The sequence below is a fragment of the Saccopteryx leptura genome, chromosome 6 (genome assembly GCF_036850995.1).
Source record: "Saccopteryx leptura isolate mSacLep1 chromosome 6, mSacLep1_pri_phased_curated, whole genome shotgun sequence".
NCBI classification, from domain to species: Eukaryota; Metazoa; Chordata; class Mammalia; order Chiroptera; family Emballonuridae; genus Saccopteryx; species Saccopteryx leptura.
This window is the reverse complement of record NC_089508.1, coordinates 160,040,549-160,053,037: the sequence shown is the minus strand read 5'-3', so window position 1 is coordinate 160,053,037 and position 12,489 is coordinate 160,040,549. Positions and strand designations below refer to the sequence as shown.

The following is a 12,489-nucleotide window of genomic DNA, read 5'->3' as shown; positions in this document are numbered from 1 at the left end:
GGCGCTAGAATAGCTCTGGTTGCAACAGAGCAACGCCCCAGATGGGCAGAGCATCGCCCCCTGGTGGGCGTGCCAGGTGGATCCCTGTCGGGTGCATGTGGGAATCTGTCTGACTGCCTCCCCGTTTCCAACTTCAGAAAAATATAATTATACCAAAAAAAAAAAAAAAAAGAAAGAAAAAGAAAAATGCGCCTGACCAGGTGGTGGCGTAGTGGATAGAGCGTCGGACTGGGATGCGGAGGACCCAGGTTTGAGATCCCGAGGTCGCCAGCTTTAGTGTGGGTTCATCTGGTTTGAGCAAAAGCTCACCAGCTTGGACCCAAGGTCGCTGGCTCGAGCAAGGGGTCTGCTGTAGCCCCACGGTCAAGGCACATACGAGAAGGCAATCAATGAACAACTAAGGTGTTGCAATGCGCAATGAAAAACTAATGATTGATGCTTCTCATCTCTTCGTTCCTATCTGTCTGTCCCTGCCTATCCCTCTCTCTGACTCTCTGTTGTCTCTGTAAAAAAAAAAAAAGAAAAATGCTTCCAATTAAATTATGTCATGCTTTCTTTTATTTAGAATTTAAAAAATATTTACGATTGAGCTCTTTTAGAATTATCTAGACAGTATTATTAATCACTTTGTGCACACATAACTTGAAAATACATATAAGCAAAAAAGTTTTTTTATTAAGGAATTTATAAATAATTAAAAGCGTAAATTATTAGGATTTTGAAAATAAAGTTTAATGCCAGTGAAGCAAAGCTTCATTGAACACTTTACTTAAAATGTAAACAATCTGTATGTTGATTGTTACAGGGATCTCCATCCACCAAGCGAAGGGGTCAGATGTTACAGCCAATCATAGAAGGAGAAACTGCACATTTTTTTGAAGAAATCAAGGTAATTCTTAAGAGAATATTCTCTGACCTCTTTCCTAAAGGAAAAGTTGAAGTCATGGTCTGTTTCTTTGCTTGAATATCTTTTTAGGAAGAAGAAGAAGATGGTGTTAGTCTATCCCCTGAGTTAACTGGTATCTTGAAAACTGCTGTACAGGCACAGTCTTCTTTAGAAAACTTAGAATCTGATGTTGAGGAAAACCAAGAAAAACTGGCTCTGGATCTCCGATTGTCAAGTACTCGAGCAGCATCTATGTACGTAGGCTAGTTTGTGATTTTAGCCTATTTGTTTAACAAAATTTATGTGCCAAGAAATTTAACGTTAAATAATTCAACACTTGGAGGGAATACAGTGCTCAAGGGATATACTCTTTTATCCCTGGCCAGGTAGCTCACTTGGTTAGAGGGTTGTCCCAATACACCAAGGTTTTGGGTTCGATCCCCAGTCAGTGTACATACAAGCATCAACCAATGAATGCATAAATAAGTGGAACAACAAATCTGTGTTTATCCCTCTCTCTCCTACTTTTTCTGTCTCTGTCTAATATCAAGAAACAAAGTTTTAAAAAGGAGATACACCCTTTTTTTAAAAAAATGTAATTTATAAATACATGTCCAATTCACATTTTTAAAATTAAATATTAATGTGTTTTTGGCTGTGGCCAGTTAGTTACTCAGTGGTAGAGCCCAGCATGTGGATGTCCCAGGTTCAATTCCTGGTCAAGGCACAGAGGGGAAGTGACCATCTGCTTTTCCTCCCCTCCCCCTTCTTTCTCTCTTCCTTTCCTGCAGCCATAGCTCGATTGGTTGAGTCCATCAGCCCTGAGCGTTGAGGATGCCTCCATGGAGCCTCTACCTCAGGCACTAAAAGTAGTTTGGTTGTGAGCATGGCCCAAGATGGGCAGAGCATTGGCCACTTAACAGGGGTTGCCAGGTGAATCCTGGTACCAATGCATGCGAGAGTCTGTCTCTCTACCCTCCTCTCACTTGGAAAAGAAGAAAAAAAATAGTGTTTTTGAAAATTTTAAAAACTAAAATTCTACATTTGTTGTATAACAGTGCAGGAACCAACTGAGCATTGTCTGTTAGTTAGGTTCTCTATCAGCTTCCTACCTGACCTGGTATCTGACTGGTTCTCAGCTCTGGCTTTACTTTAGGATCATATGGGAATATTTTTTAAAAAAGGAATTCTGCAGAACCGCTATTCTTATTTAGTTGGTCGTGGGGACCTTAGGCATTGGTATATTTTAAAAGGTCCCCAGCCTACTTTTATTTGCAGCCGGAATTCAAACCATTGTTAAGAACATAGTGAGTCAACACTGCCCTTTCAATAACGTTTTCTTCCTGTTTCACTTTTAGGCCCGAATTACTGGAACAACTTTGGAAAGCTAGAGCTGAAAAAAAGAAACTACGCAAAACATTACGAGAATTTGAGGAAGCATTTTACCAACAGAATGGGAGGTTAGTTGAACATTACAAAATGAGTCCTCTTTCCCGTTAAACTCACAAGTTCCCCCATGTTAAAATAAATATATAGGAAAAGAAATAAATTGTGCCTATAAGGATATTAGTATTGAATACAAGTAAAAAACATTCCTTTATGCATTGAAGCCCTGCTATTAATAGTAAGAAAAAGTCAGAGCTATAGTAAACAACATCTGATAAAATATTCTAAGGTTGTCCTAAGGAGGCTTGGTTGAGTGGCAGCTATTTTATGTTCTTTTATACTAGACTCTCATCCTTTTGAAAGTGTTTGTGAAACGAGATGTTTCTCATTTTAGAAAGGGTTCCATAACATGAGCAGTCTCTTCAGTTAGTTTGGGTTCTTACACGGAGCCCATCATTGTTTAGGCTGCACGTTCTTCATTTCAGGCTGCCCATTTTCAAGGTGTGTAACAAGTGGCAGCTATGTGGCTCCTGTGATAAAATATGACAAGTTGCCTTTATCTAACTGTGTTATGCACAGATAACCCAGTGAGACTCTGTATTTTAAAGTAAGAGAAATACATTCTATTAGATGTAGCCAAAACTGAGGGCTATCTCAGGTGTCTTAAGTTTTTCTATGTAACTGGATGGTTTTACCAGCCAATGACTATATTACAAATTCTAAAATGTGTTTAATTTGCGAGTCCTCTATATAGGTTGGTAAAAATGGTTTAAAAAAATAGTCTTAAGTACAAGAATGAATTTTCCAAGTACCTTCTAATTTTTTTGTCTTATTGGAAGAAAACTTTGCTTATAATTATATATAGGATGGTCTGATGCTTTACCTAGTGATTAAATTGGTTGCTACTGTGGGTAAGATGTTTTACACCTCAGCTCACTGAAGCCACAGTTCATGTATGACATGACTGTAGTCCTCTAGCACTTAATAGACCTCAGATCGGACAGTCTCACAGTGTATGTCTTATTAAAATATTATCTCTAGTTATCTACATTTATCACTGATAAGTACAGTATTTAATCTATCAGTAGAGAAATCCATCAAAATTATAAGCCCTGGTCAGTTGGCTCAGTGGTAGAGCATCAGCCCAGTGTGTGGATGTCCGGGTTTGATTCCTGGTCAGGGCACACTGGAGAACCAACCATCTGCTACTATACGCCTTCCCCCTCCCCCTTCTCTCTCTCTCTCTCTCTCTCTCTCTCTCTCTCTCTCTCTCTCGTTCTTCCTTTCTCTTCCTCTCCCACAGCCATGGCTCAGTTGGTTCAAGTGCATTGGCCCTAGCCACTGAGGATGGCTCTGGAGCCTCTGCCTCAGGTGCTAAAATAGCTCAGTTGTGAGCATGGCCCCAGATGGGCAGAGCATTGGCCCCTGATGGGGGTTGCTGGGTGGATCCCAGTTGGGGTGCATGCAGGAGTCTATCTCCCCTCCTCTCACTTGGAAAAGAAGGGGGGAAAAGTAGATGTATCTCAGGAATGTTCCTTGGGGTAGGGGGGCATTAGTCCAATAATACTTTTTTCTTACAGAGCAATTTTTTATTTGAATTTATATTTGGTAACATTATCTCACATTAGGTCAGCTTCTGTGACTTTTTATTTTCCAGGTGATCTCTAGAATATTACATGTTTTGTTTTCACCCCTAGGAATGTCCAGAAAGAGGATCGTGTTCCCGTGCTTGAGGAGTACAGGGAGTATAAGAAAATTAAAGCCAAGCTTAGGCTTCTTGAAGTTCTCATCAGCAAACAAGATTCTTCAAAATCTATATAAAATAAGCTCCTTGAAAACATCATAAAATCAGTTGTATTCCCTGAAGCTGTCATCGTGTGTACTTGGCTGGTACTTGAGTTCATTTTGTCAGGCACTCAGAGTCTCATTTTGTAATTTGGTTGTGGTGCCACTAGAGAAATGATGATGGGTGGGTAAGCAGACCTTCTCTGGGGAGCATATTAACCACAGACTGTCCCCTCCATCTTTAACAAGCATTCAGTTTTCTTCCTTGTTTTGTACTACAGACACATCCTGTTAGCAAAAGACTAGTATTTTATCCTTTCAACTTCAAGAACTTTGGAAGTACAAGCTTTTTGTTATTGCCGACTTTATTTTATTTTTTTCATTATTGGAGAAAATTAGAAGAAAATCTTCACATTGAATTCTTCAGTTGCCTTTTTCTTACAGAATGACTGAAAATGTGAAAGAAGCCTATAAATGTGCACATATGCAACTATTATATTCTGTTTTCTTAGAAAACCAAAATCAACTGAAACTTCAAGTCCTACTGTGGGACACATTTCTGTTTAATTCTCAAAGTGACACTTTTCCACAGGTAGTATGTTAGCAGAATTTTGCAATTCAGTGGTCACACAGCTCCTGGATCAAGGTAACAGCAGATAGACCAAAAAGTGACCTTGCTTATTAGTATGAAAACACACACCACACATGACACACAGAACATACTGCCTATGGGACTTAAGTTACTGTTTGTTTCCTTAGTTACTGTTATCAGCTGGTGATGATGTGATTTGTCTGGATTCAATCGTCCAGTTTTTTTTTCCTACCCACCTCCAGATAATGTGAGAAAATATCCATGTCAGTATGTAGGAACTCTGATGGTACTCAGATTTGTATGTTCAATCAAATGGGCCTAAACTGGCAAAAGAATCTTTATGCCTGAAGTAAATCTGTTCTTAACAAGGGCTATACCACTGCATGTTTACATGTACCTTTAAGAGTTTGCATCGTTTTTTCCTCTTAATCAGCAAAATCCATAAAGAAAACATCTTTTAAAGGGACCACCTTTTGCTCAGTCACATGCTGTTTAAAACAGCTGGTCACAAGATGTGTAGTGGTATACCCCTTGTCATATACTCTTAAGCATATTTTTTTGGCTTTGCATGGCCTTTTTTTAGGTACTCTGCTGATATCATTGTGCTAATCATTTTCACAGAATGATGACTTTATTTGTGCTAACAATATAACAGTCATTAATAGCATATTCTGGTCAGGCTTAATCTAAGTGTTAATTTTTTTCCTGGTGCTTTTTTGGATTGATGAGTGTCTCACTTTGTGCCTATGTTTTGCATGCAGTGACTCATGCATGGTTTTCTTAACTAGCTAATACTAACAGTTTGTTCCATACAAAATGGACTTTTGCAACATCTTTTTATAAGCTGAGGAAAGCATGAACCTCAGATTTCTGGCACTATTACATAGTAAGCACATGAAGTAGCTTGATAATAGATAGCATTTCTGGTACTTCTCATTTCACCTGTGTGTGCACTGCCTTTTTTGTGGGAGGGAATATTCATTGGTAGTGAACATATAGTTGGGGAATAAAGCACTAAATCCAGCCCTTTTTGTGTGGTTTCCTTTTGATATAGCTAGGTTATTCATAATGCATACCTAGAAAAATTGAAAATGCCAAAAGATCATTTTTATTTGAATCCATCATGCAGTGTACATTTCTATCAGTCTCCAGACAGGAGTATATCTAAACATCTAATGTGCACTGTATATTTTATATGAATGTTTTATTTTATATACCACATGCAAAAATGTCCATATGCACTATTTAAATGTTTTAAATAATATATTCCTTCTTTATAATGCTAAATCTATATGAGTACCATATTTTTATAAGTCATTGGCCTGACTGGTTTCATTTTAAAATTAATAGCTGCTTCATGATGTTGGTTATCACTGTTAATGTTTGGCTGCAAATAGAATAGATAAAAGTGGCATGGCAGCACTTATGCTCTCTGACAGTATTGTGTGTCATAGTGGAGCAGTAGGTGGTAGAATTAGGCAGTTTGTGATAGTTTTACTTTGGTACAAGTAACAAGTGTATATCTATATACAAACAATATATAGATATATATGACCACCAGTATAATTGCATTGCTCTGTCTGGCACTTCATTGTATAGACTTTTGTAATAAAAGAACTTCAATGTTCTAAGTAATTGTAAATGTTTGCTTTTGTTTTTTTCCACTAGATATTGAAAAAGGAAAAAAGAGAGACTTCAAATATTCCTTTGTGTTACTTAATGTTCTCAGGCTTTGTTTGAGTTATCCCACCCAGACCATATGGGGGGAACAACAGGATTAGTAAACCACCTGGCTGCCTATAGCTCTGGGGAGTAGTAAGACAGAAAGGCCATGTTTGTGATTCCCTGGTGGAAATGTAGAGAGAAGATGGAGAGAGAATAGTCAGCATTTCTTACTGCAGTGATTTATCCTGTTAAGAAAACTTGATGTACAGTCTCTAAGAGAAGAGGTAGGCCTGGGGAAGGTGGGTAGATTTAAAACTTCGTTAATGCAAGTTTTTAGATCCAGAACTATTGAGCAGCAATGTGGAAGTTGAATACTATGGTCAAATGCTATTGCTTGGGTTAAGAGAACAAAAGGTTCTTGGAGGGCTTATGTAATCTAAAAAAAGAAGAGTTTCCTTTCAATTTCCAAAATGCCAGCCACATAACTTTCCAACCACCCAGACAGGGCTTTTGCAGTACTCTCATTTACACTTTTCAAACAGCTTGAATTTTTATAACTCTGATACTCCTATGTTGCTCTTTATTTTTGTAAAGTGTATTTTGCTTTTAAAGTAGTTGAAGAAGCACTTTTGGGAAACTTTAGCTGTATTACTTTAGAAACTACTGAGATGATTTTTCAGTTTGAAAATATTAGTAAAATTTTTGTAGGTGGTTGATAAGTTTGTTCTTTAACACTTTGGCTTTTTATAGACTTTTTAAGACTTCAAATTGGAAGGAATGGAGATGAGATTATTTTACTTGAGCCATTGTATGATGGCTTTTCAGATTCCTCTGTATTTATATTATCTGGTTAGAGGAATTTGGAGCGTGGTTGATGGTGAGGGCACTGACTGTTCTTATACTCTGTGGAACATTGAGAAAATTGTCTTTACCTATTTACCGAGCCATTAATTAGAGACCTGCTGCATAAACTATAAGCAGCAGCATTTTGTACTTTCCCATCACATTCTTAGAACTTAATTATTGTAAAATCTTCTGTGTGAACCTGTGTGTATATACTTTGGAGGCATGTAATATGCATAGATTGTACAGTGGGTCCCATTCAGGGGTATCTCAGTCCCTGAAACCATATGATGATTATCATTGGCAATATAGTTTGATGATGGGTGGTTTAGTGCTTTTAAAATATATCAGAAATGGGGAGGAGTTTAGGAAATAAGTCAATACAGGAATAAATCTTTGTTAGAAATGGACAATGACCACAGATTCTCACCTCCACTCAGTAGGGTAGAGCTGAAACCTTTCTCATCACTCGGTTTAGTTTTGAACTGATGTAGTGTAATTCTTTCTCCAGCTCCACAGCATATAAAAAGAGGCTACAGGATAATTTGAAAAAAGTAGAGAATGAGTCAGTAACATTTTTGTGCATAAAGAGAAGCAGATTATGAGTGTCTATTTTGAAATACTTTGAATGGAAAGGTAATGTTTAAGCTTCTAAAATAGGCCTGGTACTGTGGGAGAACAGTATCTGCTATGCATATCACGTATAAATGGCAGTTCCTATTTAGAGATGTAAGGATAAAAGCAGTTGGTCTCTCTTAACATGAAAACAAATGAAACCTCGTGCTTTCCATTTAAATTTGGGTAAAATTGAAAAAAGTGGCATCTTAGCAGAAGAGGTTTTGAGTTCAGGAAAACGATGTGTGTAACTCATGTCCCCAACCCCCATGTCACAATAATCCCGTAGTACCCTAGTGAGAATACTTACTCTTGAAATTCTTGTTGAGTGACAGGCTGGTAGTCATCTTGAATTTCTGTAGAATAATACTTTTTCTCAAGCCTCTCTTTCCATTTTTTCATCTGCTCTGCACTTTGAATCTCCTGTCAAGTTAGAGGAAGAGCCTAGGCTGCAGTCTTTAACTTTTTCTCTATTTCAGGTGTTTACCATCCAAGCATCACAGGGCTGTGAGTCTTTTAAAGATGCTGCAACTAAGAGTTGAGGCTTCTTTTTTTTTTTTTTTAAAGACTTTATTTATTCATTTTAGAGAGGAGAGGAGGAGGAGAGAGAGAGAGAGAGAAGAGGGGAGGAGCAGGAAGCATCAACTCCCATATGTGCCTTGACCAGGTAATCCCAGGGTTTTGAACCTGCGACCTCAGCATTCCAGGTCGACGCTTTATCCACTGTGCCACCACAGGTCAGGCAGGGCTGTGAGTCTTAAACTCTACTCTCCAGGGCTTTGATTTGAGCCCCACTGGCTTTTTGCCTTGCCAATTTTTAGTTCTATATATCAGCAAAGTCAATTTCAGAGGACCTGGTATTAGAACTGTTGGCAAAGTTGGGGAATTTTAAAATTACAAATACCAGCTTATTTTCATTTGATTGCCTCTTTACCTCTGCACTTGACCAGAACTGAGATATTCCTGTTGCTCTGTTCTTTAATGAAGCAAATGTACTTCAAAGTGCACTTGTGGGTATTCTTTGCCTGTCCAGCTGCTTCTCAGCCAGACTCTTGCAGTCTAACCTAACCATCTCAATTCCCTCTTTATATAAAGGTCTACCGGAAAGTTCTGTCCGTTTCTATCACAACAAGTTTCGACACGTAAGCACGTTTATTTGGCGCATGAGTGCCTCTCTATTTTCATCACTTAATGTATACATACTGCCGTAGCAAATTAACTAAAACAAAGTCGATTCACGTTAGTCTTATGTGTGAAGCGATAGTGTACCCATGGCTACTGATAAAGTTCATATACGCCACTGTATTGTATACAAATTTCAACAAGGAAGAAATGCTACAGAAGCATGTAGAAATTTATTGAAAGTGTTTGGTGAAGATACAGTTTCTGATAGGACATGCAGAAGATGGTTCGAAAAATTCGAAACAGGTGATTTCGACCTTTCTGATAAGCCACGTTCTGGGCGACCATCTTTGATCAATGACGATGTTGTTAAGACCATGTTGGAGCTAGATCCTTTTCTGACAACATCGGAGATCGCAGAAAGGCTTAATTCAGCCCAGCAAACCATTTCGGACCATATTCGGAAGATAGGATTGGTGTGGAAATATATTATTTAATAAAGTTTATTGACGGTAATAAAAATTTGTATTTTGTTTTATTCCAAAAACGGACAGAACTTTCCAGTAGACCTTATATTTACTGCATCAATCTGTGCACTCCAGTCTGTTCGTATACCCCCAAATTAGCTTCTTTTTTGTTTGTTTGTTTTTGTATTTTTCTGAAGCTGGAAACGGGGAGAGACAGTCAGACAGACTCCCGCATGCGCCCGACTGACCGGGATCCACCTGGCACGCCCACCAGGGGCGACGCTCTGCCCACCAGGGGGCGATGCTCTGCCCCTCCGGAGCGTTGCTTTGCCGCGACCAGAGCCACTCTAGCGCCTGGGGCAGAGGCCAAGGAGCCATCCCCAGCGCCCGGGCCATCTTTGCTCCAATGGAGCCTTGGCTGCAGGAGGGGAAGAGAGAGACAGAGAGGAAGGAGGGGGGGGGGTGGAGAAGCAAATGGGCGCTTCTCCTATGTGCCCTGGCCGGGAATCGAACCCGGGTACCCCGCACGCCAGGCCGACGCTCTACTGCTGAGCCAACTGGCCAGGGCCCAAATTAGCTTCTTGTACCAGTAAATTCTTGCTGCTACATCTTTCTCTGATCCTAATGAGTCCTTCCTGTGCTTTGTCCTTGCTACCACCCACTTTCCTTTTAGTGTCCAAATACCTTTTTCCCAACCTTAGAAAAAACTGCCTTGTACATGGTAGAAAATAAGGACAGCTCTAGAAAAAGAGGGAAAGAGGAAAGTGCACCCAGATGTGATTCAGATACTTCTCAGTAAATGAGTGTGATTTACCCTGCTCCACCACGTAGCACAGTGGATCCCTGTGAAAATGTTCTGATCTTTCTTAGACAAGATAGTGATGCCTAAGTTTTACACTGTTTACCTGATAAATGTATGCTGTTCTGGTCAGAGAAACTATTTTATCAGACAGTGTTTTAAAACCAACATATTTGAAGTAGGAAAGGATGGCTTTCAATCTTTCATTTTGGCCATATAACAACACCCACGTTTTGGCATGTTTACTAACATTTTTAATACGGTATTTTAAAAGTGGTAGGCCCTACAACTATTTCTCAATGACCAGGCCTATTAGAATGTTGAAGCAGGCCCTGGCCAGTGGCTCAGTGGATTCAGCGTCAGCCCGGTGTATGAACATCCCAGGTTTGATTCCCAGTCAGGGCACACAGGAGAACTGACCATCTGTTTCTCCCCTCCTCCACCTCTCCCTCTTTCCCTCCTGCAGCCAGTGGCTCAGTTGGTTTGAGCATGGCCGTGGGCCCTGAGGATATAGCTCACTTGGTCTGAGTGCATCAGCCTCAGGCTCTAAAAATAGTTTAGTACTTGGCATCAGCCCCAGATAGGGTTTGCCAGGTGGATCCCATTCGGGCACATGTGGGAGTCTGCCTCACTACCTCCCCTCCTCTCACTTAAAAAAAAAAGGATATGGAAGCGTTAGTAATTTAGGTTGAGTAGACTATACCTGATAAACTTGACTCATCTTTCAAAAAAACAATCTCAACCATCACTTTTTTCTGTGAAACCTTCCTTGCCATTCATAGGAAGATAACAGGCTGAGCAGCAACTATTTGGGAGCATTTCCTCCAAGCACCTAAATTCTAGTCATTCCACCTCTTCCCTGTAGGTGGCAGTTGCCTTTTACAGTTCTTTCCGTATTAGTGTTCTACATGAGCTCTTCCAGTCCTCTAATACCTCAGAAATGAATTCTCTGAATAGATCTTTTGAACCACCTACTGTGCTTCTGTTTGTCTGATTGGACCCTAACGGATGAGTACTTGGTGGCAGGGGAGATCCAAAAGAACAGACTCATAAATAACATGCTTCCACCAAGGGACAGAGTTGACTTAATTTGAACCTGACCTGTGGTGGTTCCTGTAGATAGACCATCAACCTGGAACACTGAGTACCCCATTTCTGGCTTGATTGTGGGCTCATCAGCCTGAGCACAGGGTTGCTGGCTTGAGCAAGGGGTCACTGGCTGGGCTTGAGCTTCCCTGGTCAAGGCATGTATGAGAAGCAATCAAGGAACAACAACTAAAGTGAGCAACTATGAGTTCATGCTTATCTATCTCCTCCCCCTCTCTCCCTACCTGTTTCCCACTTGGGAAAAAAAAATTTGAGACTAACATCTGGCCATTTGGGATCCCTCAGACTACTGAACCCAGTAGGCAAAGATTCAACTAACTGAGATGATAGAGCCTAATTATCAAGGGGTAATTGGTTGCAGCTACAAAATGAGTGCAGAGAGGGTTATGTTTGGAGCCCGGGAATTTTTTTGGGGGGGGGGGAGCCCGGGTACGCTTTTAATATTCCATGTCCAAAAATGAGCCTTGTAGTTTAAACATTAAGTTCTTCAGGAATTTTACTTTGAGTAGAAAAGGGACTTAAAGTCACCCAGAGGATGGATGCAATTACTAGTGAGACTTTGCTTCTCCCTTTTGGGGAAGAGGATGAGAGTACCTTCATTTGTATAAAGGATAGTTGTATCTTATTAGATGGAAGTTAGAAATAGTGTCATTTTATGAAAGTTCAAATGTGTGTACTGAATAGCCAAAAGGGTGAATTGGCCAACTATTTAGCTAATGTCTCTTAACTCAAAATTTATATATTCTGTGATGCTAGGTCTGAGGCTTTGAAAATTCATTCCCCAGATTCTGGCTACTGGATTTGTTAGGTTCTGCCTTATTGGAGGATGTAGGGAAGTAGGGTTTTTTTTTTTGTTTGTTTTGTTTTTTTCATTTTTCTGAAGCTGGAAACAGGGAGAGACAGTCAGACAGACTCCCGCATGCGCCCGACCGGGATCCACCTGGCATGCCCACCAGGGGCGAAGCTCTGCCCACCAGGGGGAGATGCTCTGCCCATCCTGGGCGTCGCCATATTGCGACCAGAGCCACTCTAGCACCTGAGGCAGAGGCCACAGAGCCATCCCCAGCGCCCGGGCCATCTTTGCTCCAATGGAGCCTTGGCTGTGGGAGGGGAAGAGAGAGACAGAGAGGAAAGCGCGGCGGAGGGGTGGAGAAGCAAATGGGCGCTTCTCCTGTGTGCCCTGGCTGGGAATCGAACCCGGGTCCTCCGCACGCTAGGCCGA

At 40.5% G+C, this 12,489-nt stretch overlaps 2 protein-coding genes across 8 annotated transcripts in view; one reads left to right on the top strand and one right to left on the bottom strand.

Moving 5' to 3' along the window:
• Positions 1-6,284, top strand: part of FAM13B (family with sequence similarity 13 member B) — a 97,938-nt gene extending 91,654 nt beyond the window's left edge. For all 7 annotated transcript variants that reach the window (XM_066344546.1, XM_066344545.1, XM_066344543.1 and 4 more), the window contains 4 exons: positions 806-889; positions 977-1,140; positions 2,245-2,346; positions 3,970-6,284. In XM_066344546.1, the coding sequence (XP_066200643.1) occupies positions 806-889; positions 977-1,140; positions 2,245-2,346; positions 3,970-4,093 (474 nt within the window). In that variant the 3' untranslated portion in view covers positions 4,094-6,284. The remainder of the gene's footprint in view (positions 1-805; positions 890-976; positions 1,141-2,244; positions 2,347-3,969) is intronic.
• Positions 4,911-12,489, bottom strand: part of PKD2L2 (polycystin 2 like 2, transient receptor potential cation channel) — a 52,236-nt gene continuing 44,657 nt past the window's right edge. Inside the window, exons 13-14 of the mRNA XM_066343694.1 lie at positions 8,083-8,195; positions 4,911-7,690 (exon numbers count right to left, since the gene is read on the bottom strand). Coding sequence (XP_066199791.1) covers positions 7,594-7,690; positions 8,083-8,195 — 210 coding nt within the window. The 3' untranslated portion in view covers positions 4,911-7,593. The remainder of the gene's footprint in view (positions 7,691-8,082; positions 8,196-12,489) is intronic.